This window comes from Salmo salar, chromosome ssa17, assembly GCF_905237065.1.
Source record: "Salmo salar chromosome ssa17, Ssal_v3.1, whole genome shotgun sequence".
NCBI classification, from domain to species: domain Eukaryota; kingdom Metazoa; phylum Chordata; class Actinopteri; order Salmoniformes; family Salmonidae; genus Salmo; species Salmo salar.
Genome location: NC_059458.1, coordinates 61,739,381 through 61,766,803, shown reverse-complemented (window position 1 = coordinate 61,766,803; position 27,423 = coordinate 61,739,381). Strand labels below are relative to the sequence as shown.

The 27,423-nt window shown below is 46.4% G+C and overlaps 2 protein-coding genes across 3 annotated transcripts in view; one reads left to right on the top strand and one right to left on the bottom strand.

Annotated features, from left to right (window-relative positions):
- The first annotated feature begins 860 nt into the window (after positions 1-860).
- On the top strand, positions 861-22,912 carry LOC106576272 (N-acetylglucosamine-1-phosphate transferase subunits alpha and beta). Of its 2 annotated transcripts, XR_006760141.1 has the most exons (22): positions 861-1,166; positions 1,426-1,511; positions 1,634-1,753; positions 2,148-2,198; positions 2,668-2,870; positions 3,141-3,205; positions 3,415-3,549; positions 11,131-11,292; positions 11,596-11,775; positions 11,922-12,092; positions 13,919-14,042; positions 14,168-14,365; positions 14,896-16,052; positions 16,299-16,498; positions 16,663-16,882; positions 17,087-17,200; positions 17,300-17,385; positions 17,648-17,746; positions 18,107-18,274; positions 20,422-20,512; positions 21,245-21,386; positions 21,436-22,912. XR_006760141.1 is itself a non-coding variant. In XM_014153356.2 (21 exons), exons 1-21 carry the CDS (start codon positions 1,035-1,037, stop codon positions 21,314-21,316), a joined length of 3,834 nt encoding a protein of 1,277 aa, XP_014008831.1. In that variant the 5' UTR covers positions 861-1,034; the 3' UTR covers positions 21,317-22,912. The 2 variants fall into 2 exon arrangements, 1 of the variants encoding a protein (XP_014008831.1); XM_014153356.2 differs by having other exon boundaries at positions 21,245-22,912.
- Positions 22,913-27,423, bottom strand: part of chpt1 (choline phosphotransferase 1) — a 15,989-nt gene continuing 11,478 nt past the window's right edge. The window contains exons 5-8 of the mRNA XM_014153357.2: positions 26,859-26,990; positions 25,447-25,605; positions 25,037-25,162; positions 22,913-24,854 (exon numbers count right to left, since the gene is read on the bottom strand). Of these exons, the coding sequence (XP_014008832.1) occupies positions 24,738-24,854; positions 25,037-25,162; positions 25,447-25,605; positions 26,859-26,990 (534 nt within the window). The 3' untranslated portion in view covers positions 22,913-24,737. The remainder of the gene's footprint in view (positions 24,855-25,036; positions 25,163-25,446; positions 25,606-26,858; positions 26,991-27,423) is intronic.

The following is a 27,423-nucleotide window of genomic DNA, read 5'->3' as shown; positions in this document are numbered from 1 at the left end:
AGGTCCTTAATGATCTTCTTGGCCTTCCTGTGATACTGGGTGCTGTAGATGTCCTGAAAGGCAGGCAGTGTGCTCCCGGTGATGTGTTGGGCTGACCGCACCAGCCTCTGGAGAGCCCTGCGGTTGCGGGCGGTGCAGATTGTCAGTGATGTGTGCGCAGAGTAACTTGAAGCTTTTCACCTTCTCCAATGCGGTCCCATCGATGTGGATGGGGGCGTGCTCCTTCTGCTGTCTCCTGAAGTCCACGATCAGCTCCTTTGTGTTGTTGACATAGAGTCAGCAGCATACCATCCTGCATCCCACAGCTGGCTTGCCTCTGAAGCTAAGCAGGGTTGGTCCTGAATTAGAGACCAGATGCTGCTTGAAGTGGTGTTGGAGGGCCAGTAGGATGCACTCTTTCCTTTGTCAAAAAAAATATTCCAATGCCCCAAGGGAGTGATTGGGGACATTGCCCTGTGTAGGGTGCCGTCTTTCAGTCGCTAAATTCTCCTCTCTAGCCCTCATACCATGATGGCCACCTAATCATCCCAGCTTTCAACTGGCTCATTCATCCCCCCTCCTCTCCCCTGTTAATATACCTCAGGTTGCTGCTGTAAATGAGAATGTGTTCTTAGTCAACTTACCTGTTACTATAAATAACAATAAATAAAAGAGTCCATGCCCTGATGAATTGAGGTTGTTCTGAGGGCAAAAGGGGGGCGAAACTCAATATTAGGAAGGTGTTCCTAATGTTTGGTATGTTCAGTGTATTTCTACGCATAGGACACGCCACGATAAATGTATAGCACAACTCCTCCTAGTCGATAGAGGGCGGTACAACTTTTTTTTTAAAGCAGCACCCGGAACATTTGAGACAAGGCGCACATCACCATAAAGGAAGTGCAATGGTTGGTCATGTGTTTTGACAGTTTTGGCTAGTTGTCATGTGACTAAGAAGACGTCGTTCGTTTTGTAGTGTTTATTTTATATTAACTCCGATATGTTCCCGCGTCTTCGGTGAATGACTGAAGAGATATGGATTGCAAAGGAGAACCATGGTGATAATCAATTCAGTACTGAAACTCTTGCAGAGACAGACCTACACCTGTCTGTCCCACCGCTATGGACTGTACCTCTGCTTTGGAGGGATAGTCCTCATGATCGTCTCTGCCTTCCAGTTTGGAGAAGTAAGTAGCTTAGTTAGCTAACAAGCGAACCCTTGTCAAACGCAATGATGCAGCAGTTAACTTATCTCTCTCTCTCTGTGTGTGTGTGTGTGTGTGTGTGTGTGTGTGTGTGTGTGTGTGTGTGTGTGTGTGTGTGTGTGTGTGTGTGTGTGTGTGTGACGTTACACTCTAAGTTAAGGCACGGCCTGTTCTGGTTGGTTATGTTGAAGTATACAATCCATTCAGTGGTTAATGATATCATCCCCCTCTCTGTGTGTAGGTGGTGGTAGAGTGGAGTAGGGATCAGTACCATGTACTGTTTGACTCCTATAGAGACAATGTAGCTGGGAAATCATTCCAGACACGGTGAGAAACTACAGGGATAACCAGTGTTTCACTGTCTCAACTCACTATTCCAAATGGTGCTTTTTTCTGTCTACTGATTTAAAATGGATGTGTATCTTCTCTATGGTGTTGTGCCGCGGTAGGCTGTGCCAGCCCATGCCCATAGATGTGGTGTACACCTGGGTGAATGGCACGGACACCGACCTGATGAAGCAGCTACGTGGTGTGAGAGAGCAGCTGGAGGAAGAGCAGAGAACACTGAGGTACTGCACATGGTCACCGGGACTTCAGTTACACGGCACACACATTAGGCTACACAAATAGTTTTGACGTGAATGCAAGCTGAACATACTTGTTTTTGGTTTTGGACGGAGAGAGGGTTACTGTGGCCCGCTGAATGTTCTGAGAGGCGGTTATTAGCACGTAAAGGAAGCGGGTACTTATTCACATTACATGATTACTGTGATTGAATCATTCCCATTCATCCTGTTGTGAAGACTAGGGGACACCAAATAAGTAGGTAACTAATATTGCCAGTGGGAGATTCTGTTAGATCAAAGGTCGATTGTCAATCACAATACTAGAACATTCCCCAACAACACATTCCATGCGTTAACGGATCAGTGCATTGACTTTCTGGACTGTTTCTCACCATAGGGAACGGCTGGGGAAGAATGCAAGTGATCCGACTGAATTGCCGAAGGACAGGTGAGTGATGAGATGGAAACGCCTGTACATTACTGTAGATTTACTGTGGTTTTCACACGGATACTTTACATATCTAGCTCAATATGGATGCTTCCAAACTCTAAGGGCTGGGAGTTGATGATGAACCATCTTATTGAGACACAAACTACGGTCGTCTTAGATCAAGGGTTTTGACATGGTTTCCTGTTTCTTGCTCAACTGAGTGTTTGGGAGAGAGGGTCTCTGTGTAGTCGACCAATCTGCAACGACAGTTGGCTTATGACCACAGACATTAAGGCGGGCGACGCAACCACAGCACAAAGGAAGCCTTGTGCAAGGGGTGCAAACTGCAGCAAGACAGAGCGGGCTTTTTCACAAGCCATGGTGGTGTGGTAGAAGTAGTGACGTTGGATTGGCGTTGTGGACACCATCTTGATGTTTTGTGACCTTTTTTATCTTTCTCTTTATATTTCTGTGTTTCTGTTTGCAGTGTGAAGCCAGAATGTCTGCTGTCCCATTGTATCATCGCGCCCATGCTAGCCCTGGACCCGGCTCTGCCAGCCAACGTCACCCTGAAGGAGCTGCCATCGCTCTCGCCCTCCTTCTCCACCGCCAAGCTGCTGCTGCAAGTGGCCAAGCCCCTCCACCCCTCCACCACAGTGTCTGTGGTCGTCTTCCACTCCCATGCTGATGGTAAAGAGTCATTGAAACTAACACTCCTAACTGGCACTCGACACACATGCTAATTCAAATCAAATGTATTTATATAGCCCTTCGTACATCAGCTGATATCTCAAAGTGCTGTACAGAAACCCAGCCTAAAACCCCAAACAGCAAGCAATGCATGTGAAAGAAGCACGGTTCACAGTTCACAGTTCACAGTTCTGCTACCCACTCAGTACGAGAACACCAATCATGTCATCACAGCAAAATCTCTCTCTCTCTCTTCTCCCCCCCCCATAGCGGACAAGGCCTACACAGACGCTCTGCGTGAGGCTCTGAAGCGCTCTGTCTCTAGATGTTACCTGGTGAGTTACCGGACTCTGTAGTCTGCTATTAGAACTTCTATTGCACCAGACACAACCAATACTTCCAAGACCTGTCTGATTCCAGCACCATTATATGATCGAGCATTTACCCCAATTGGATACACTGGTCCTTACTTAAGGATGAATAAGCAAATGGACACACAGTCATGTGGTAACAATAATCTACTGTGCTGTTGTTCATACTGTAGACCACAGATAAGGAAGCACCAGGTCTGGTCCGCATGCAGAGCCTGGCCTACCTCAGTGGCTTCCCAGCATCCTTCAAGGAGACAGAGCAGCTCAGAGTCAAACTGCCATCTGTTGTCACTGGCAGGATCAAACAGGTAAGACTAACCTGGATGGAAAAAGGAAAAGAAATGGCATAATCTAGCAGGAAAATACAATACTAAATCCAGTACTGTATTTATTTTAGACAGGGAGAGGTATCTGTTATTTCACTAGAGGGCAGTGTTTGACATAATACAGTATGCCATTTTTATCATATGAACACATTCGTTGTTTTCTTAACCATGTCACCACATTTTATTTACATTTAATGAGAAATGCAGATTTTAGGAAAAAATAAGGTCCAATTCCAGGACAAATGAATATAATATGTAACTATATTCATATAGCCACAAGATGTCACCCTGTACCTCAGAATCGTGGTGTGAAAGATGGGCCAGTCATTGCCATGCTCCAACCGTTTGTAAATCAGACAGGATCAAGACAGAATCTATTGTGTTCCAACTGAACATGGACTCTGTCTGTCTGCCATAACCACAGACCTTAAACAATATAATTATACCCAATTAAATAAGTAATAGCACTTAACCTCTATGGGCTACTCAACAGCCAGTTGAATCCTGTGGCGCGTTATTCAAATACCTTAGATATGCTATTACTTCAATTTTTCAAAAATATGACTATTTTACACCATTTTAAAGATAAGACTCTCGTTAATCTAACCACACTGTTCAATTTCAAAAAGGCTTTACAACGAAAGCAAAACATTAGATTATGTCAGCAGAGTACCCAGCCAGAAATAATCAGACACCCATTTTTCAAGCTAGCATATAATGTCACATAAACCCAAACCACAGCTAAATGTAGCACTAACCTTTGATGATCTTCATCAGATGACAACCCTAGGACATTATGTTATACAATACATGCATGTTTTGTTCAATCAAGTTCATATTTATATCAAAAACCAGCTTTTTACATTAGCATGTGACTAGCATGTGACTAGCATTCCCACCGAACACTGCCGGTGAATTTACTAAATTACTCACGATAAACGTTCACAAAAAGCTTAACAATTATTTTAAGAATTATAGATACAGAACTCCTCTATGCACTCGATATGTCCGATTTTAAAATAGCTTTTCGGTGAAAGCACATTTTGCAATATTCTCAGTAGATAGCCCGGCATCACAGGGCTAGCTATTTAGACACCCAGCAAGTTTAGCACTCATCAAAGTCAGATTTACTATAAGAAAAATGTTATTACCTTTGTTGTCTTCATCAGAATGCACTCCCAGGACTTCTACTTCAATAACAAATGTTGGTTTGGTCCAAAATAATCCATCGTTATATCCAAACAGCGGCGTTTTGTTCGTGCGTTCTAGACACTATCCTAAAGGGTAAATAAGGGTGGCGAGCATGGCGCAATTCGTGACAAAAAAAATGTAAATATTCCATTACCGTACTTCGAAGCATGTCAACCGCTGTTTAAAATCAATTATTATGCAATTTTTCTCATAAAAAAGCGATAATATTCCGACCGGGAATCTGCTTTTAGGTAAACAGACAAAGGAAAAGAAAGCATTCGGTCGAAGCGGGCACGCGCCTAAGCCCATAGTACTCTGAGTGGCCACTTGCCAAAAGCGATAGTGTTTCAGCCAGAGCCTGCCTCGATATCGTTCAGCTTTTTCCCGGGCTCTGAGACCCTATGGAAGCCGTAGGAAGTGTCACGTTATTGCACAGATCCTGAGTCTTCAATAAAAAGAGCCAAGATGAAACACTACTTCTCAGACAGGCCACTTCCTGCTTGAAATCTTCTCAGGTTTTGGCCTGCCATATGAGTTCTGTTATACTCACAGACACCATTCAAACAGTTTTAGAAACTTTAGGGTGTTTTCTATCCAAAGCCAATAATTATATGCATATTCTAGTTACTGGGCAGGAGTAGTAACCAGATTAAATCGGGTATGTTTTTTTATCCAGCCGTGTCAATACTGCCCCCTAGCCCTAACAGGTTTTAAGCAGAAGAGGTCTCCCATCTATTTAAAGTTATGGTAGTAAAGAGCCCTGGTTTAGTTTGGCCACGGGTTGTCTATCTAATCATTTTCTCCAATCAGAACTCTGAAATATTTCGGGAGGGCGAATGCCAGTAACACGCCGGATTACTCTGAGATAATCAAAGAAAATAATCCACTGATGGTTAACTGTAATAAATAACTACTGTAGTTCTGTCTCACTGCAGGCATTGATACAGGCTATATACATACAAAGCTACACGGAGTGTACAAAACATTAGGAACACCTTCAAAATATTGAGTTGCACATGGGAAACTGTTCAGCGTGAAACACGCAGCAGCGTTGCAGTTCTTGACACACTCAAACCGGTGCGCCTGGCACCTACCACCCTACCCTGTTCAAAGGCACTTAAATATTTTGTCTTGCCTATTCAATGTCTCAATTGTCTCAAGGCTTAAAAATCCTTCTTTAAACGGTCTTCTCCCGTTCATCTACACTACAATAGAAAGTGTCTGTGATCTGCAGACTCCTGACTACAGTGAGCCCTCCTTATCCTCCTACTGCCTCTCCTTCTCTTTTCTCTGTGTGTCTCTCTCTCTGTGTGTGTCTCTCTGTCTCTCTGTGTCTGTCTCTCTGTGTGTCTCTCGTCGGGGGTCATGTGATAACAGAAGGGTATTAGGGTGAAACCCTGTCTTGGGGAGCGGCCATGGGGTGGTGCCAGGCAGCACACTGAAAGGTCACCAGGATTTTACTGACCTTTCCTTCTCTATCCCCCTCTGTTTTCTCTTTCTATTCCACCCACTCCCTCTGTCTCACATAGACTTTTCTACGGCCCCACATGTGAGGTAGCCTTTATAAGCAGAGTGTATGGGGACAGGAGGTTCAGGAAGGCGAGGAGAGACGGAGGGGGGAGAGAGAGAATGCAGAGAGACGGAGGGGGGGAGAGAGAATGCAGAGAGACGGAGGGGGGGAGAGAGAATGCAGAGAGACGGAGGGGGGGAGAGAGAATGCAGAGAGACGGAGGGGGGGAGAGAGAATGCAGAGAGACGGAGGGGGGGGAGAGAGAATGCAGAGAGACGGAGGAGGGAGAGAGAGAGAGAGAATGCAGAGAGACGGAGGGGGAGAGAGAGAGAGAATGCAGAGAGACGGAGGGGGAGAGAGAGAGAGAATGCAGAGAGACGGAGGGGGAGAGAGAGAGAGAATGCAGAGAGACGGAGGGGGGAGAGAGAGAGAGAGAATGCAGAGAGACGGAGGGGGGGAGAGAGAGAATGCAGAGAGACGGAGGGGGAGGAGAGAGGGAATGCAGAGAGACGGAGGGGGGAGAGAGAGAGAGAGAATGCAGAGAGACGGAGGGGGAGAGAGAGAGAGAGAATGCAGAGAGACGGAGGGGGAGAGAGAGAGAGAGAATGCAGAGAGACGGAGGGGGGAGAGAGAGAGAGAATGCAGAGAGACGGAGGGGGGAGAGAGAGAGAGAGAATGCAGAGAGACGGAGGGGGAGAGAGAGAGAGAATGCAGAGAGACGGAGGGGGGAGGGAGAGAGAGAGAATGCAGAGAGACGGAGGGGGAGAGAGAGAGAGAGAATGCAGAGAGACGGAGGGGGGAGAGAGAGAGAGGCAATGCAGAGAGACGGAGGGGGAGAGAGAGAGAGAGCAATGCAGAGAGACGGAGGGGGAGAGAGAGAGAGAATGCAGAGACGGAGGGGGGGAGAGAGAGAGAGAGAATGCAGAGAGACGGAGGGGGAGAGAGAGAGAGAATGCAGAGAGACGGAGGGGGAGAGAGAGAACAATGCAGAGAGACGGAGGGGGGAGAGAGAGAGGCAATGCGGAGAGACGGAGGGGGAGAGAGAGAGAGAGAATGCGGAGAGACGGAGGGGGGAGAGAGAGAGGAGAGAGAGAGAGAATGCGGAGAGACGGAGGGGGAGAGAGAGAGAATGCGGAGAGACGGAGGGGGAGAGAGAGAGAATGCGGAGAGACGGAGGGGGGAGAGAGAGAGAATGCGGAGAGACGGAGGGGGAGAGAGAGAGAATGCGGAGAGACGGAGGGGGAGAGAGAGAGAATGCGGAGAGACGGAGGGGGGAGAGAGAGAGAATGCGGAGAGACGGAGGGGGGAGAGAGAGAGAATGCGGAGAGACGGAGGGGGAGAGAGAGAGGAGACGGAGGGGGAGAGAGAGAGGCAATGCGGAGAGACGGAGGGGGAGAGAGAGAGAATGCGGAGAGACGGAGGGGGGAAGAGAGAGAGAGAATGCGGAGAGACGGAGGGGGGGAGAGAGAGAGAGAATGCGGAGAGACGGAGGGGGGGAGAGAGAGAGAATGCGGAGAGACGGAGGGGGAGAGAGAGAGAATGCGGAGAGACGGAGGGGGAGAGAGAGAGAATGCGGAGAGACGGAGGGGGAGAGAGAGAGAATGCGGAGAGACGGAGGGGGAGAGAGAGAGAATGCGGAGAGACGGAGGGGGAGAGAGAGAGAATGCGGAGAGACGGAGGGGGAGAGAGAGAGAATGCGGAGAGACGGAGGGGGAGAGAGAGAGAATGCGGAGAGACGGAGGGGGAGAGAGAGAGAATGCGGAGAGACGGAGGGGGAGAGAGAGAGAATGCGGAGAGACGGAGGGGGAGAGAGAGAGAATGCGGAGAGACGGAGGGGGAGAGAGAGAGAATGCGGAGAGACGGAGGGGGGAGAGAGAGAGAATGCGGAGAGACGGAGGGGGAGAGAGAGAGAATGCGGAGAGACGGAGGGGGAGAGAGAGCGGGACGGAGGGGGGGAGAGAGAGAATGCGGAGAGACGGAGGGGGAGAGAGACGGCCGGGGGGGTGGAGAGCGGAGAGTTGGCCGGAGGGGGGAGGGGGTGGACTGCGGAGAGTCAGCCGGGGGTGGAGGAGAGCGGAGAGACGGCCAGAGGGGGGAGCCAGAGGGAGAGAGCCAGAGGGAGACGGGGAGAGACTGGGAGGTGGGGAGACGGGGGGGGGGATGGGAGAGAATGAGATGGGGAAGAGATGGGGAGGTGGGGCGGGGAGGTGTGGAGAGAGAGACGGGGAGGTGGGGAAAGATGGGACGAGAGAGAGGGGGGAGACGGGGAAGAGTGGGGGGGAGATGGAGGGGGGAGAGATGGCGGGAGAGAGAGAGAATGCAGAGACACGGAAGGGGAGTGGGGGAGAATGCAGAGAGACACGGAGGGGGAGAGAGAATGCAGAGAAGGCGGGGAGGGGGAGAGAATGCAGAGACACAGAGGGGGAGAGAGAAACGGAGAGAATGCAGAGACATGGAGGGGGAGAGATGGAGAGAATGCAGAGACATGGAGGGGGTGGGAGAGAGAGAGAGAGAGAGAGAGAGAGAGAGAGAGAGAGAGAGAGAGAGAGAGAGAGAGAGAGAGAGAGAGAGAGAGAGAGAGAGAGAGAGAGAGAGAGAGAGAGAGAGAGAGAGAGAGAGAGAGAGAGAGAGAGAGAGAGAGAGAGAGAGAGAGAGAGAGAGAGAGAGAGAGAGAGAGAGAGAGAGAGAGAGAGAGAGAGAGAGAGAGAGAGAGAGAGAGAGAGAGAGAGAGAGAGAGAGAGAGAGAGAGAGAGAGAGAGAGAGAGAGAGAGAGAGACTAAAATAGTCAATAAATAGAAGCCGTAAAGTATAACTACATTTAAAGCCATGATAGTCACACAGTAGTACTATTTTGGTGTTTATGTATATAATTTTTAGGTGTTTCAGGTTTGGGATTCAAACCCATGCTGATATTGAAGACGTGTGCCAGAAGCTGCAGCATTATCGCTGGACAAGCCAGGCCACGAGGAATCCATAGATTCCACCAAGATGCATCGTCACCTCACTGGCCTTAATCATATGACTGGAATGACCCCTGGTTATACTGTAGACCAGGCTTTCCCTACTGGCGGCCCGCAAAATATGATGAATTTATTGGAATTTATTGTTGGACAGAAAATACTGTTATAACACCAGGAAGTGAACTAGTGATTTTGATTTGGGGAAACCTGTTCCCAAGCAGTCCCACTCTTAAGACATGTGATCATACAAACGTAAGCAAGGTTTATAATGATGTTTTAGTCAAATATTACATCTGTTTGGGCTTCTTGCGATCAACTTGCAGGCAACAAATGAATTGTAACTCTGTTCCGGGTCACCAGCCATCCTCCAGAACAAAATCGGCTGAATCTAGTTGACGATCCCTGCTGTGGAGTTTGAGACGTGGGGGGGGGGGGATGATGGATCGACGATCATATGACATTATGAAGCCTCCCCCTCACTCAACACTATTGTGACGTTTAGTTGTGCTAAAATATTTACTGGGCTCTGGTGTGTGTGTTAGACTCTCGTGATACACGCACGATTTGGTTTGGTTTTACCCAGGTTAGGTATATTTAGGCTTCAGTTTTTTACTTCCGGAGCACGTGGTTCAAGGTTTTACTGTATTTGTGGTTTGTATGTATACACCTCTTTGTCTCAACTGACTAATGACGTTTTTAAACAGTAATGAACAGTTTAAAATGTCAGAAGTAGGAAAAACAGCTGATGTTTGGATCCTCTGGTCACTATTGACATTGGCTCATGATAACGGGTATGACGTGACCTTTAATACTTCAACTAAACGCCTGCATCTTTTGACGGGCTGCTGACAGGCAGATGTGGATGAGAATGTTGATGTTACTGCCAATGCCTTTCCTAGTAAAGCTATGTTTACTATTGTCTTGTGTGTGTGTGTGTGTGTGTGTGTGTGTGTGTGTGTGTGTGTGTGTGTGTGAGAACTTGTACAGACACATGGAGCTGTGTGTTAACAGCTCCTATAAAAGGGGCTAATAAAAATGGAAGTGTGATCTCCAGCTGGTTGTCCCGGCCTCATCTTAGGGATTTCTATAACAACAGGAGCAGAGAACAAACATGTCAAGGCTGAGTGGGAGGCCAGCAGTAGTAAGGTGTTTGGGTTCTGGCTCAGTGGTTTGTGGGTTGTCTGGAAGGCTAGGGACTAAGGAGATGAGAGAGTAGGGACAGATGGTTATGAGAGGCAACGACTGAGATGACCCATGCACATGCAAGGACACTGAGCCGTGCCTTCCAATCCAACGCTGAGATCAATACCAGCTCCCCCACCCAGAAAGGACATCACAGAATTTTCCAAGAGCCTGCCCCACTCTTTCCTTCCTTCGAACCCTCCCCCCCTGCCTCACTCACTCACTCTCGTTCCCATATCCCCAGTGGCATGACTGGGGTATTCTCTCTTGAAGGTTACAGTAGTCGTGGTTGGTTGTGACGAGTCCTCTGCTTTGATGTGGTTCCATCCTTTAAACTGGCCATGGGTCAGAGGTTATAGGTCAACATCAAAATCGAATCGCTTTGAACCCAGCTCACGTTCAGCCTAGTATTCTGTGTATGCACCTGTCATGTGGTGGCTCTGTCTGTCATCTCTGTCACACGGAATTCTTCCCAGGGACAGGAGCAGTAACCAAAGTCACAATAAGGGATTTTAGGCCCAGCGCCATATAACCTTTGACATGGCCACTACAGCTAAAGTGGTTCATAAAAATATCTCTGTCTTGTTGTGGAGGTTGTGTCCTTGGCTCCAAATAAAGGCTGTGATATTTGAGTTGTTTTGTCATGGTGCTGCTATGCTGAGTAGCATCTGCTGTCTCTGGTGCCACACTGCCATGTTTCTGTCTCTTTGTTTCTCATAGTTCCAGCTGTATACGGAGGCCAGTATCGCCCTGCTCCATCTGAACAGCCCTCAGGACTTTACGGACCTGACCCAGCAGGCCAAAAAGAACCTGACCCTGGACGGGAAAGAGCTGATCATCAGCGCTGCGTATCTTTTCTGGGACCTGACTGCCATCACACAGGTAAACCCTCACTCTGTCTCTGTCCCGTCACTCACTATCTATCAGGGAAGATCAACAATGTATGTCAAGGTAAAGAGACAAGAGTTAGCGCTCCTAATGCAGTTCCACTGTCCATTCATGGTGCAGTAGGTATCACCGAGTGGAACTAAACTGCTGGACTGAGAACTTCCGTTGTTCTCTACCTATACGACCTCGAGGATAAAATACAATGACATGTATTGCAAACATTTTGGATTGGTCTCTTTTCAGAGCACGGTGAAAGCATGTCTCAGACCCCTCTGCTCTGCTCTCTGCCCCCCCCAGTCCAAGCAGGACGAGGACGTCTCGGCCAGTCGCTTCGAGGACAACGAGGAGCTGCGCTATTCGCTGCGCTCGGTGGAGAGACATGCCCCCTGGGTGCGGCACATCTTCATCGTGACCAATGGGCAGATCCCCTCCTGGCTGAACCTGGACAACCCCCGCGTCACCGTGGTAACACACCAGGTACACCTGAGACCTACAGTACTACTCTCACATGATTGTTGACAATAACAGAAAATAAGGGATGTTGTGTCCGGAGCAGGAAGAATTCTGGGCCTTTAGTTAGGAAAACAAATCCAAGTTGCCATATGATTGTCTCTCCTGTGTAGGATGTCTTCCAGAACCACACCCACCTGCCCACCTTCAGTTCCCCTGCCATTGAGACCCACATCCACCGAATCCCAGGCCTGTCTCAGAAGTTCATCTACCTCAACGACGACGTCATGTTCGGGAAGGACGTGTGGCCTGACGACTTCTTCAGTCACTCCAAAGGACAGAAGGTCCGGGTCTAGACTTAAATTCAAGTGCTACTAGATCCTTGGTCTTGAATTCAACTCACTAGCTCAAGTTTGTGCTCATGTAGACTTTTTATCATTTCATATAAATATGACATACAGTGGAAGTCGGAAGTTTACACCTTAGACACATACATTTAAAATCAGTTTTTCACAATTCCTGACATTTAATCCTAGTAAATATTCCCTGTTTTAGGTCAGTTAGGATCACCACTTTATTTTAAGAATGTGAAATGTCAGAATAATAGTAGAGAGAATGATTTATTTCAGCTTTTATTTCTTTCATCACATTCCCAGTGGGTTAGAAGTTTACATGCACTCAATTAGTATTTGGTAGCATTGCCTTTAAACTGTTTAACTTGGGTCAAATGTTTCGGGTAGCCTTCCACAAGCTTCCCACAATTAGTTGGGTGAATTTTGGCCCATTCCTCCTGACAGAGCTGGTGTTACTGAATCAGGTTTGTAGGCCTCCTCTCTCGCACACGCTTTTTCAGTTCTGCCCACACATTTTCTATAGGATTGAGGTCAGGGCTTTGTGATGGCCACTGCGATACTTTGACTTTGTTGTCCTTAAGTCATTTTGCCACAACTTTGGAAGTATGCTTGGTCATTTTCCATTTGGAAGACCCATTTGCGACCAAGCTTTAACTTCCTGACTGATGTCTTGATGTTGCTTCAATATATCCACATAATGTTCCTTCCTCATGATGCCATGTATTTTGTGAAGTGCACCAGTCCCTCCTGCAGCAAAGCACCCCACAACATGATGCTGCCACCCCCGTGCTTTACGGTTGGGATGGTGTTCTTCGGCTTGCAAGCCTCCCCCTTTTTCCTTCAAACATAACGATGGTCATTATGTCCAAACAGTTCTATTTTTGTTTCATCAGACCAGAGGACATTTCTCCAAATAGTACGATCTTTGTCCCCATTTGCAGTTGCAAACTGTAGTCTGGCTTTTTTTATGGCGGTTTTGTAGCATTGGCTTCTTCCTTGCTGAGCGGCCTTTCAGGTAATGTTGATATAGGACTCGTTTTTCTGTGGATATAGATACTTTTGTACCTGTTTCCTCCAGCATCTTCACAAGGTCCTTTGCTGTTGTTCTGGGATTGATTTGCACTTTTCACACCAAAGTATGTTAATCTCTAGGAGACAGAATGCGTTTTCTTCCTGAGCGGTATGCCGGCTGCGTGGTCCCATGGTGTTTATACTTGCGTACTATTGCTTGTACAGATGAACGTGGTACCTTCAGGCATTTGGAAATTGCTCCCAAGGATGAACCAGACTTGTGGAGGTCTACAATTTATTTCTGAGGTTTTGGCTGATTTCTTTTGATTTTCCCATGATGTCAAGCAAAGAGGCACTGAGTTTGAAGGTAGGCCTTGAAATACATCCACAGGTACACCTCCAATTGACTCAAATGATGTCAATTAGCCTATCAGAAGCTTCTAAAGCCATGACATCATTTTCTGGAATTTTCCAAGCTGTTTAAAGGCACAGTCAACTTAGTGTATGTAAACTTCTGACTTCTGAATTATAAGTGAAATAATATCTGTAAACAATTGTTGGAAAAATGACTTGTCTCATGCACAAAGTAGATGTCGTAACCGACTTGCCAAAACTATAGTTTGTTAACAAGAAATTTGTGGAGTGGTTGAAAAATGAGTTTTAATGACTCCAACCTAAGCGTATGTAAACTTCCGACTTCAACTGTATCTTGCTAGCATTCGATTGGGTTATGTTTTGAGGAATAGTTCTGTTATTTTGTATTTTGTACATCCCTACTGTACCTCACCTGTCCTCTCTCCCTACAGGTGTACCTCACCTGGCCGGTCCCTAACTGTGCTGAAGGTTGTCCAGGCTCCTGGATCAAAGATGGCTACTGTGACAAGGCCTGCAACAACTCCGCCTGTGACTGGGATGGTGGCGACTGCCTGGGTGACAATCACTCCTTATCCCTCCCTGTACCAGTCTGCCTCTTCTCTTTCTTCCCTTCTCTCCTCCGTCACAACTCGTCGTTCACTGAGCTTGATGTTCTTCCTCTTCTCCATCTCACCACACAGGAGCTGGGGGCAGCCGGTTTGGGACCGGTGTGGGCGGAGTGGGTAATCAGCCCTGGCAGTTTTCCGGAGGTCTAGGTGGCATCGGGGGCGTGTCCAGCTGTAACCAAGGCTGTGCCAACTCCTGGCTGGCAGACAAGTTCTGTGACCAGGCCTGCAACGTGCTCTCCTGTGGCTTCGACGTGGGTGACTGTGGACAAGGTGCGTGTGATCTGAAGTAGGGCCAGGAGTTTTTCTTATTCGCCTGACCTGGAAAAGCTTTATTTATAGCTAAGATATTGAATACTAACCCAAGATATGTGATGTGCTGTTTGCAATGGGAGCAAATGAGCACAGTGGGCAGAACAAGCAAAGACGTGTGCAGTTCCAAGCAGGAGCTAGCCAGATCCTATTTGCGCGTTTTAACACGTATTTACATATTTTCCGTGAGGGAACGCCTACTCTGTGAAGTGCGCATGTACAATAACTAAATTCGCCCGTGCACTCCTTTTAAACAACATCATTATTTTGGAAACTTTGGCACAGGGTCAAGTCTCCAAAACTTACTGCAATTTGTTCGTAACAGGTTCTACTTTTGTGAAGAGAAGACTCTGAGATCAAATGTTTCATTGATGAGAAAATGTGCAGAATATTGGCCAAGTGTTTTTCCTGGTCTGGTCACGTTAGCTCATCCAGTGAGGTGGAAGAGCAGTGATAATCATGCATCGTGTGTGTGTGTGTGTGTGTTGTAGATCACTTTAACCAGCTCTACAGCGTCACCCTGCTGAAGAACAGGACCCTGTACACCCTGCCGGTGGGTGAGACCAGGCCATACTTCAGCTTTGCAGGCGTGGCTCGCCGGGTGACCGAGGCCCAGGTCAGCGACAACCCGGCCGTGCGCCATACCTCGGTGGCCAATAAGTGGAAGACGGTCCACCTGCTCCTTCACTCAGGCCACAATGCCTCGCTGGTCCACTACAACCTCACTGTCCGAGGGGATGACGACAAGGAGTTCTCCCTGACCTTCAGCGTGGCTGTGGACACCCGTCAGCTCCCCCAGCCCAACGTGTCCGTGTCCGGCCCACTCCACAAAGATGGATCCAAAGAGGCCAAGCCCACCACCGCCAGCGCAGAGCCTGAGGTCCCTTTCGAGGATGTCCCTCTGGAGAAACAAGGTCCCCGAGTCCTGAAGAGGCCACCTGGGGAAAATGAGGTGATCGTGGAGGTGCCTGCGCTGAACGTGTCCCTGCTACCGGCGGCCTTGCAGAGTGAGCTTCAGAGGCTGCAAGGAAAACTCCTGGTGGGTGACATCACTATGAAGGGTTATAACCTCACCAAGGCTATGCTGCTGGGGCCGTACAAGGCTCTGGCCAATCGGGGCTCCAGGTTAACACCAGCTGACCAGATCAAACCCCAGGACAACCCTTTTAAAGACCTAGTAGGACATGTGGTGAGGAGAGAGGCAGACGCACCACAGTTACTGGAGGCTAACCCAGTAGCACAACACAGTCCAGAAAGAAACGGAGCAGAGAAGACCAAAGAGCCAGAGGGAACCGAGGCACCAGAGGAGGTGCCCAAGTCGAGCATCGTTGGTGAGAAAGAGAAACAGAAAGCACAAAAGACTCCAGCAACCCCCATCCCAGTTCTAGTGGATGGGGAGTTTCCGAAAGCCGCTAAAGCCCAGGACACCACCCCCACAGAGAAACCTCCACCGTCCTCCAAGCTGGCCAAAGCCAAGGGCTCAGAGGGCCAATCACAGCAGCAGCGGGCAGGGGCCGAGAAGGGACCGGAGGAAGGAGCAAAGGGAGCCCGGGGGGTTCCTTTGGGCAGGAAGCTGCAGCACTACACCTCCTCAGATAGAGGCTTCCTGCCCTGGGAGAGACGGAAGTACTTCCAGGACCTGCTGGAGGTGAGCTGGGGTTGTTGTAATAATGTCACAAGGTCAGTCAGGAAGAATCCTGGCTCTTGAGATGAAGAACATAGAATCGAGAACAACCATGCATTGGATTGAATTGCAAACACTTTACTCAGAAACTGTTTGTTAAACTTTTAGTGTTCCAAATGTAAATGGGAATCTGAATGTTATCTGAATTTGATAAGAATGTTAATTGTGTATTCTCTTATTGCTTTCTGGCTCTTTCTATGGCTCCTATAGGAGGAGGAGCGTCTGGAGGGAGAGCTGGCGTACCAGGCAGACAGCGCCGCCGCTGGCCGGAGGCTGCAGGACACCTTCGCCGACTCCCTCCGCTACGTCAACAAGCTGCTCAACGGCCAGTTTGGCTTCACCTCCCGCAAGGTCCCCGCCCACATGCCCCACATGATCGACAGGCTCATTATGCAGGAGCTCCAAGACATGTGAGTAGCAGGAAATGTCGTCATATGGGAAATACTGGGTTAGTAATATAGAAGACCGAAGTAGCTGTTGTGAGTGCTTGTCTAACAGGAGCACTCATTTGTTTACCTCGTTAAAGTGAATTAGTTGCTGAACAAACTGATATGCGAATGTCTCCATCTTTCAGATTCCCACAGGCGTTCGACCTGACGTCGTCCCACCGCGTGCGTCACCCGGAGGACATGCAGTTTTCATTCTCCTACTTCTACTTCCTGATGTCGGCCCTGCAGCCGCTCAACGTCTCGCAAGTGTTCGACGAGATCGACACGGACCACTCCGGCATTCTGTCTGACCGTGAGATCCGAACGCTGGCCACTCGCATCCATGAGCTCCCCCTCAACCTGCAGGTCAGTAGAGAAGTCTGGGTGTAGAAGATCAGGTCCCCGTCGTGTCCATGTTATCTATCATCTTAGGCCAAAGTGATCATAGATCGGCGCGTCTACTCTGAGACACTTTATGAATACCGACCCTGGTTTTACTCCTGTTTTTAAAAGCTGATCTCAAACCAGTGGTACAGTGAGGTTAATGTGTTAGCGTGTGGCGTGTTGCAGGATCTGACAGGTCTGGAGCAGCTGCTGATCAACTGTTCTAAGACGCTGCCCACCAACCTGACCCAGCTACATATCGTTAGCCCTACACAGGAGGCATACTACGAAGCCAGCATGGTGACTACTCTACACGGCCTCTGTGCTGTGGCCCAACAACATTTCTAAGCTGTAGTAGACTTGAGGTGCAGAGACTGATTTGTGTATTTGAATCCACAGCCTCCCGTCACTAAAGGTCTGGTGGTCCACTGTAAAGCCGTCACAGAGCGCATCCACAAGGCCTTCAAAGACCAGAACAAGTACAAGTAAGTCCTGTTCTCAAAAAAAAAAGAAATCCATCTATGTCAAATGTGTGTAACAACAAAAGAAAATGCTGTACATTTTTTTATTTTTGTCCCCTGAAGAGGGGGTGGTTGGGTCTATAAAAATACAATAAATAAATAAAGTCCTGTTCTCTACCATCATCCACATTCCTTAATCTATATATGTCACCCATCCTACATTTTCTCCGGATATCCTGATCCTATTTTAAGATCATAGTAAACATGGAAACCTCTCCTTTGACAGGTTTGAGATAATGGGCGAGGAGGAGATAGCCTTCAAGATGGTGCGGACCAACGTGTCCCATGTGGTGGGCCAGCTGGATGACATCAGGAAGAACCCCAGGTGAGGTTAGAGCGTTGGGCCAGTAACCGAAAGGTCACTGGTTCGAATACTGGAGCGGACAAGGTGAAAAAGATCTGTCGTTGTGACCTTGAGCAAGGTACTTAGTGACCCCACTCCCTGCCGGTGTCTCGGAGTTGGGATATGAAAGACACACATTTCCATTACACACTTGTGTGTAACAGGACAAAGAAAAGCACCCCCCCAAATTATTATCATTATCTCTGTGCTTTCTGTGGGTGTCTAGCCTAGTGCCTGCCTAATTAATATGTACTACTTCTTCCTGTTTTGTTGTTATACTTCCTTTTTATTTGACAATGATGTTGATTTATGATTTGACCACATCACTGTGTTTCCTCACAGGAAGTTCATATGTCTAAACGACAACATTGACCACAGCCATAAGGACGCAGGGACTGTCAAGGCGGTGCTGAGGGACTTCTATGAGTCCATGTTCCCTCTGACCTCCCAGTTCGAGCTGCCCAGAGAATACCGCAACCGCTTTCTCCACATGGGAGAGCTCCAGGAATGGTAGGACTGGGGTGGTTTATACTAGAGGGGAATGGTAGGACTGGGGTGGTTTATACTAGAGGGGAATGGTAGGACTGGGGTGGTTTATACTAGAGAGGGGAATGGTAGAACTGGGGTGGTTTATACTAGAGAGGGGAATGGTAGGACTGGGGTAGTTTATACTAGAGAGAGGAATGGTAGGACTGGGGTGGTTTATACTAGAGAGAGGAATGGTAGGACTGGGGTGGTTTATACTAGAGAGAGGAATGGTAGAACTGGGGTGGTTTATACTAGAGAGGGGAATGGTAGGACTGGGGTGGTTTATACTAGAGAGGGGAATGGTAGGACTGGGGTGGTTTATACTAGAGAGAGGAATGGTAGAACTGGGGTGGTTTATACTAGAGAGAGGAATGGTAGGACTGGGGTGGTTTATACTAGAGAGGGGAATGGTAGGACTGGGGTGGTTTATACTAGAGAGGGGAATGGTAGGACTGGGGTGGTTTATACTAGAGAGAGGAATGGTAGGACTGGGGTGGTTTATACTAGAGAGGGGAATGGTAGAACTGGGGTGGTTTATACTAGAGAGAGGAATGGTAGGACTGGGGTGGTTTATACTAGAGAGGGGAATGGTAGGACTGGGGTGGTTTATACTAGAGGGGAATGGTAGGACTGGGGTGGTTTATACTAGAGAGGGGAATGGTAGGACTGGGGTGGTTTATACTAGAGAGGGGAATGGTAGGACTGGGGTGGTTTATACTAGAGAGGGGAATGGTAGGACTGGGGTGGTTTATACTAGAGAGAGGAATGGTAGGACTGGGGTGGTTTATACTAGAGAGGGGAATGGTAGGACTGGGGTGGTTTATACTAGAGAGGGGAATGGTAGGACTGGGGTGGTTTATACTAGAGAGGGGAATGGTAGGACTGGGGTGGTTTATACTAGAGAGGGGAATGGTAGGACTGGGGTGGTTTATACTAGAGAGGGGAATGGTAGGACTGGGGTGGTTTATACTAGAGAGGGGAATGGTAGGACTGGGGTGGTTTATACTAGAGAGGGGAATGGTAGGACTGGGGTGGTTTATACTAGAGAGAGGAATGGTAGGACTGGGGTGGTTTATACTAGAGAGAGGAATGGTAGGACTGGGGTGGTTTATACTAGAGAGAGGAATGGTAGGACTGGGGTGGTTTATACTAGAGAGAGGAATGGTAGGACTGGGGTGGTTTATACTAGAGAGGGGAATGGTAGGACTGGGGTGGTTTATACTAGAGAGGGGAATGGTAGGACTGGGGTGGTTTATACTAGAGAGAGGAATGGTAGGACTGGGGTGGTTTATACTAGAGGGGAATGGTATGATATATTGGAGTGTATCAGTTGAATATGTGATTTGCATTTAGTACATCATTTTTTTCATTATACCATTAATTGGTGGCAGTGCAGAAGCACAATGTGCAAACAATACAAGATGCCTGTACAGATACTTTGTCAATTGTAATATCTGTCCTAAATGATAGATGGACAGATACAGTAAGATAATGTATCAGGGCCATGCGAGACAGAGGTCTCTCCCCATTTCTCCAAGAGAAGAATGAAGGATCCTATCTGTCAGCACCTCCGAGTGCTCAGCACTGCCATGAATGATCGCTGGGAATCCCAGGGGGTTAGAGTGGGATCCTGCTCTTCTAGCGGCAGGCCTGAGCTGGAGGAATCTATCCAGATACCGAGACTTTAAAATTAAACTCGTCTGATCCACACACATGACACTCCATGAGTCAGAAGGGCGTTAGTGAAGTGACAGGTGGGTGGGAGCAGAGGTCCCCTGGTGTCTGGTGATGTTACATTGTCACCCCTTTACCCTGTCGTCCTCTCCCCTAGAACCACAGGCATTTCATCATGACCTTTAACCCTGTCATCCAAGCCTAAAATATTTCATAATTGAGACTGGACTCTGAATATGATAGTAGTGACTTTTGTCGAGTTTCTGTTTTGTATTCATTGATACTCCCCCCAAAACAGTTCACCCTGTCCATCACCCAATCAAATGTCATATTGGAGACCGGGATCAGAATATGAGAGTGATGACTTTCAGAGAGTTATCTGCTTAGTCATGCGTTCATTGATGGCCCAAAAATAGTTCATTTATTTTTGCTGTCTTACTGTCTCTGTCTTACAGGCGAGTATATCGGGACAAGCTGAAGTTCTGGACCCACTGTGTATTGGTGACTCTGGTGATCTTTACTGTCATCTCCTTCTTTGCCGAGCAGGTCAGTAGAACTTTACACTGTCATGTATATTTCCGCCTCGCTAATATAAACGGCACACTTGTAGCTTGATGATGTGCTATTTAGCACTTAGTTATCCCCAGGGCTCCATAGAGGGAGCTCTACATGGGCACGTATCCCTCACTGTCGGTTGAGCTTTGGAATGACTGAAACCTGTCCCTCTTGGACCGTGAGCAGTGGATGGTGGTTGCATGGTTTCTTTGTTGATCATGGCACCCGTCAGATCTGAGGGGGTTGGGGTAAAGTTTCTCCTTCAGTGGTCCTACTAAAGGTTAATCGCCAGAGCGACCGTGGAGGAATGGGTAATCCACACTGTGCACTGGGCCATTGGGAAATAGAGGAATCTGATGGCGCCGTCTTTGTCCTAAGAATCATCCCTCTCCTCAGGCCTAAGGCTACGCTCCTCCTTTCTTTTCATAGGCATCAGGTGCTTTGTTTGTAAATTGCCTCTTGAAGTTGGAGAGCTGTTTACATCTCTGGTTTAATGGCTCAGACTTGGACCAATAAACCACCTTTTGGTGACTTTACAGGACTTAAGTTGACTCTCCCGAAATGCTGTTGCCCTGATCTGTTCAAAGTCAACAAAAATACAGCAAAAAGCTTCCGCTCAGAGCTAGCCACATGCAGAGTAATGTCGCTTCCTCCTTTTTCACTCTTGCCTGTGTTTGTGTTTTTGTGACACAGTTCTTTTGTGGTATTTTCTTCTTCTCTCAGCTGATTCTACTGAAGCGCAAGCTGTTTCCCAGACGCAGGGTCAGCAACGATGTCAACCCAGAGCGCGTGTGAAGAACGAGAGAAAAACGTCCTTATCCTCCCTCTCTCCACCCTCCTACCTGTTTTCTCCCTCCACCCTCAACCTCTCTCCTTGAGTTCAAAGTGAGGGCCATGCAGAGGTAGGTGGAGAGCGAGGAGGGCTATCCCTAAATCTCGAAACGTCCTCACCTGGGATTGCGTCAGCATGGCTCAAGGAGAGGGGGACTCTTGAAAACAACGTCAATCATGTGTGGTGGGTAAGATGATTGACAGGCATCACCTGGCTGGGAGATACTGGAGTGATGTCATGTGATGCTGTGCCAGCGGACAAAGCCTGTAAAGCCAGAAACTTCTCTTCCCTTCCACCAGAGGGACTTATTGCCCACACACCAGGCTGTGGAGAAGGACACTGACTGAGCCAAATATGTACTAAACTGCTCCAGTCCAGTCAGTGTGGGCAGTGTGATTGATGTACTGTTAAAAGCATGATCTGGAGGCAATTGACGGGAGACACCATCTCTGTGGTGTGGGTTTACGGCACCTTAACCATGAGAGCTGTAACCGTCCGACGCGTTCAAGGTTAGGTTGGACACTATTTTTAATTTTTTAATTTAACCTATATTCCACAGAAGATAAAAGGGATTGGGAAGATCAGAATAACAGGAATTATGCCATTTGACCTGTTTCACCATGTCACTGTCTACAACACAAGTGCCTTATTTTAAAGAGTGTTTCCTGAAGTATCAGACTGTATGACCTTGTTTACCCATTGTCCCTGCTTGCCTTTTAAATGTCTTGGTTGGATTTGGTATTTACATGTCAGAAGTGATTTCTTTCAAAGGCATGGGGTTGTGGGGGAAAAATGCCACACTGGTTGTTTTTTTAAAATAATGAATGTTTCACACAGCGATCAGCCATCCATACAGAATGTGTCCCTGTGGGATACTGTACGTTTAGCTCTGCTAGTGTCTGAAATTCAGATCTCTGCAGCATGCTCTGTAACATCTGATTGTATTGTTCAGTGAATGCGTTCCTAATGAATGTCACGGAATGTTAATTTAGCTCCACAAGTGTTCTACTACTGACCCTCAATTCTATGGTCTCTCTGTTGAGCCTTCGTTGCCCGAATTTGGTAGCTCTCCTCTCCGCTTACAAGCAGTGCATTGATGTTATGATAAAATGTGAATGATTGCCAGCAGCAGTAGAACCATGATGTTTTGCTGCCTTACTATTGCTGAATGTGTAGTATTGGTGTACTGTGGTATGCAGTGTGGCAGATTACACAGCCTGGTCTCAGACTAGACGTAACATAGTAAATGTGAGACACTCAAATTAGGATATAAAACAATAGGAGGGTGGTTCATTTTTAGATAATTTGCAAATGTTTGTGTTAGCCACACAACAAATTGGAATTTGTAACACACGGATTTATGTACAGAATAACACAATGCTCTGAGACCAGGTTGAATTACAACAATGGGTGGTATGCATGGACATTGAGTTAATGTATATTTGAAATGAGTCTCTTGGGAGTGTCAAATTCACCATTTTTGTTTAGTCATCACTTTGGCGCATCCCAAATCAAATAAACCTGAATCGCTTGGTTATGCTTTAAATCATGAAACTGAATTTCTTGAATGGAAAATATTTCTTTATTACAATCATTTTGAACTTTAGTATAAAGATGTTTTACTTGTATTGAATAGTGCAATAGCATGTTAAAATTGAGCATGTGGCCTTTTCAATGCATAGTTTAAGTTCACCTGGAGTTCAAACCCTGATTGAACAAAAACAGGTGGCTAACTTAAGGTTGGCTGTTATTTCCAGACAAAGTTATTGAAATGTCACGTAATCTGAAGGCTCTCATTGGAATTCTACCCAGATAATCTGCAAGTCAAAATGTCCTTTTTATGGGCATTTTCTCTATGGTATGGTGGGCATATTCCTAGAGTAGGGGTTCTTGATTTACTTATCTTTGTTCCAATAGTTACATTAACATGACCACAGAGGCAAAACATCCCCGAAATAATACATCCACATCTCTTCCAGCACCGTTGCATCCCTTTGTCTGTCTATCCTAAAGTTGTCGAGCAATGACCAAACAATGCATTCAGCCATTACCTGAAACAGTTCAGAATCATACCCTTCAACAATAAATCACAATATTCTAAATGTGATGGGAAAAAAAGATGGCTTCCAGTACAGAATTATAATAAATAGTAAAATAAGTTCCAGTACAACGTTCTCAGTGTTACGTATATTGTCTGATACTTCAACCATAAACTGGTTTCATAGTGATGCAGAAAAGACAAAACATTTTAGTACTTGTTCCTAAACTGCTTGAAATTTTTAAAATTAAAACAAAGGATTCAAAAACATTTAAGGCGCCAAACAGAATTCTGTACAATCAAAGAATTAGCCCTTTACGGAGAAGAACGTTGAAAGCAGATGGGACTCTGGTGTTAACACAACATGACTACAAGGACTTCAACTGGAGTAGAGTTGAGGTTAGAGGGTAAGTGGTGCTGGATACACTGGAGGGGGATTCATAGTCAGATGGAAGCCCTTGAAGAAATGTCACTTAACCCAGACCCTTGCCCCTTCACCTGCAGTCCTTGACAATTAGCGTACCATACCTCATTAGGAATGTCTCATTCTACTTTACAAACTTCATTTTGGAAGTTATCGGAGGTTGAACGGTTGATTTATTTTGCATTTCCTAGCCCTGATCAAGTTCATTTCATGTCAGATTGGGTCTCATTCATTGAAAAAAAATGACTAATGAATGATTAAGAGCTACAATATCAATTTGAACAATGATATCACATTGTTTAACGAGAGGCTGTTAAGACATGTCTAGTACTGTAGCCTCTAACTTCACAGCATTGAATATAGGTCAATTAGGTAGGAATATGTATCAATTGTAAGTTAAAACAATAATTGAGAGAAACCAAATTCAAGGGGGAAAAACACAAAGCAACTCCTTTATCTGATCACAGAAACATTCGATCTTTGCCAAAAACTGTATTGTAGCTTTTACCCATAGTGTATGATTTAGTCTAAATTAAATGAGCTGAAACTAATGGAAAATGTTGCTCTTTGGATGTTAAAACCTGTCTGATGATATTTATCAAATCTGAGTCTCAGATTATCTCAGGTAATGATTACTTCCTATACGGAGACAAAGGAAAACCAACCAATTTATTTCCATGCCAGCTACTCTGCACTCATCCAGTGAGCTACAGACCAGTGTCTTACCCTTGATGATGTTTCTAATCAGGGGTGGTTATGTCATTTCCTGTCATTACTCTAGTGTTATTACAGGCAACCTTTAGTCAGAGGTGGTCACTGTGTCAAGGCTGCTGAGGTTTGGGGTGGAGGGGACCTCATCGTCTGCTTTCAAGAGCGGGGCGGCGTCCTCCACCTCCCCCGCCTTCTTCCGCCGGGCAAAACGTCAGTTGCGTTTGAGGGCAGCTTGCGCCGTGATGCTGAACACGTGAATGCGCAGGTGAGAGGCGATCTGGATGCACACGCCTGTGCAGTAGCGCGTCAAGTCAATCAACGACAGGACCTGGGGAGGAAATACAAGGACCGGCATGAGAAATGTACTTGATGGGCAGTTTGTGGTTAGGTGAAACTTCTGGTCCTATCTATGTGGAAGACATCAACTGAAGTGGGTTGAAAATGACACCAGACCTGTACTAAAACAGTTTGATGACAGAACTACGGAATAGTGAAGACGTGAGAACTCACCATTGCGATCCAGAGGACTATGTGCTCGTCGATGAAGCTGTTGAAGTACTGGTTGAGGAAGAGGAGGCCAGGCCCGATGAAAGCCGTGTCTGGGAGATAAAGCTCACTCTTGGTCATGTGGGCCACCTGACACAAGGACAGAGGAACACATAAGGAACATACAGATATTGGAGGAGGAGCAAAGCTAATGAATGAGCTAAGGTAAATACTGGTATGGCTTTCACTGTTATACATGGAGGTCCCATTTATGAGGAAAAGTATTCATTGCTTGCTTGATAAGACACTCCAGACAGACAGAAAAATATATTTTTGAATGAATTTCCCTTCAGGCAGTAGACTAGAGATATTAATAGATTGAGAGATTACAGCAAAGTAAGAAAGAAGACTATTATATTAAATGGAGCGCTCACAACTAGCTTGTTGGCGATCTTGGCGACGACCATGCCGAAAGTCAGGATGTAGAGGCAGGGGTGCAGCTCAAAAAGCTTGTTGGATGACTTCTTGAAGATGATGAAGGCCAGTGTGAGGATGAGGCCGATGTGCATACCTGGTGCCAGCACACTGGTGTCCTAAGGAACACAGCAAAATAGTGAATAACTCTGAATTGTTAACCTAGAATAGAAGCCCCCCCAAAATTGTTGATTGTCCTAAAATGTACAGTGCCTTCACATGAAATCCAGCTTTATTTATACAGCACATTTCAGACATGGAATGCAATGTGTTTTACAGAAAAAAACTATGAAAATAAAAATATGAAATATTTACTACATAACAAACAAACTGAACAACTAAAAAGCACCATAAGGAAAAGCAAAGCTAAAAATATGTTTTAAGACCTTTTAAATATGTCCACAGTTTCAGCCCCCTCAGGTTCTCTGGCAGGCTATTCCAGAGGCTGGGGGCATAATACCTAAAGGCTGCCTCTCCATGCCTCTTGGTCCTAGGCTTTAGGATAGTTAAAAGGCCAGTGCCAGAGGACCTGAGGGACCAACTGGGTACATAACTTAAAAGCACTCAGAAAATATTGACACCGCTTGAATTTTTCCACATTTAGTCGCTACGAAATTTCATCAGCCGGTGATTGTCAAGCAAATAACTGCAGGTCTCACGGTAATTGACTGTTAATTAACAAACGCATTTAGCATCTCCTGGCTTCCAAACAAGCCACATCTACATTTTAAATATTCTAATAAATCCATGTAATATAGCCTACACCTTCACAATAAATCCATTATTTATTTATTTTAGACAGGTCTAAAGAAACATGATATGAAGAAAATGTAGTCTATTTCAGAAGAACAGAATACACTGGAGGTGCTTACCAAGAACACCGTGAATGTTCCTGAGTGGCCGAGTTACAGTTTTGACTTATCTACATGAAAATCTATAGCAACACCTGAAAATGGTTGTCTAGCAATGAAAAACAACCAATTTGGTAGAGCTTGAAGAATTTAGAAAATAATAAATTTTTTAAAAAAAAGGGCAAATGTTGCACAATCCAGGTGAGGAAAGCTCTTAAGAGAGTCACAGCTGTAATTGCTGCCAATGGTGCTTCAACAAAGTATTGACTCAGGGGCGTGAATACTTATGCAAATGAGATATTTCTGCATTTCATTTTCAATACATTAGCAAAAAAAATTGAAAACTTTGTTTTAAATTCATTGTAACACAAAATGTGGAATAAGTCAAGGGGTATGAATACTTTCTGAAGGCACTGTATATGCAACATTTTACTACCACGTCGGCTGTTTAGGCTTAACCGTAATAAACACTAATCAACCCAAATATTTAGCTAAACACGTCATTACATAATAATACTTACAGCCACAGTGGAGCCGTTCTTGCCGACGCCCCCGTTGAGGATGACATGGAAGTAGTTATAGCAGGAGAACACGGCTCCCCCAATGATGCCCAAGATGGGGAAGGCGTACAGCTTCACCCCAAGGACAGGCAACTACAAGAGGGTAAAACAACCAAGAGTTTCAGTTAACAGAACTTATCAACTTCTGTCACAGCAGCTAGCGTTGTTTACACCAGTAAGCTGTGGGTGGGCGGGGCATGCTGCTGAGGCCAAGATGGGAGGAGAAGCCAATAATATTGCGTGGTGACATCAGCTGTTTGCTAGCCAGATCATGTGATCATGTCTACGCCACGGTGGATTAGCTACCCATAATTACCTTCTTACTTCTGATTGTGACGTTTAGTCGTTAAGCCTCCACAGGCTGCACAGAGTGAAAGTGAAACAAAAAGGACTATTTAATAACTAGTAGTCAGATTGTTGTGGGGGTTGGTTGGTTGAGTGGTTATACAGTACATGTTAAGGATTGGTTATGTTGCCTTATAGTGCCAAATGTTGGTGTAAAATGTCCAAGTCTCCAAATCCTACG

What these genes read in the sequence shown, in the direction of transcription:
- LOC106576272 (XM_014153356.2), top strand. Translation starts at nt 1,035, where the DNA reads ATGGTGATAATCAATTCAGTACTGAAACTCTTGCAGAGACAGACCTAC. An exon ending in TCACTGGCAGGATCAAACAG is followed by an intron (nt 3,550 to 11,130) that starts GTAAGACTAACC and finishes TGTTTCTCATAG; the next exon opens with TTCCAGCTGTATACGGAGGC. An exon ending in GGATGGTGGCGACTGCCTGG is followed by an intron (nt 14,043 to 14,167) that starts GTGACAATCACT and finishes CTCACCACACAG; the next exon opens with GAGCTGGGGGCAGCCGGTTT.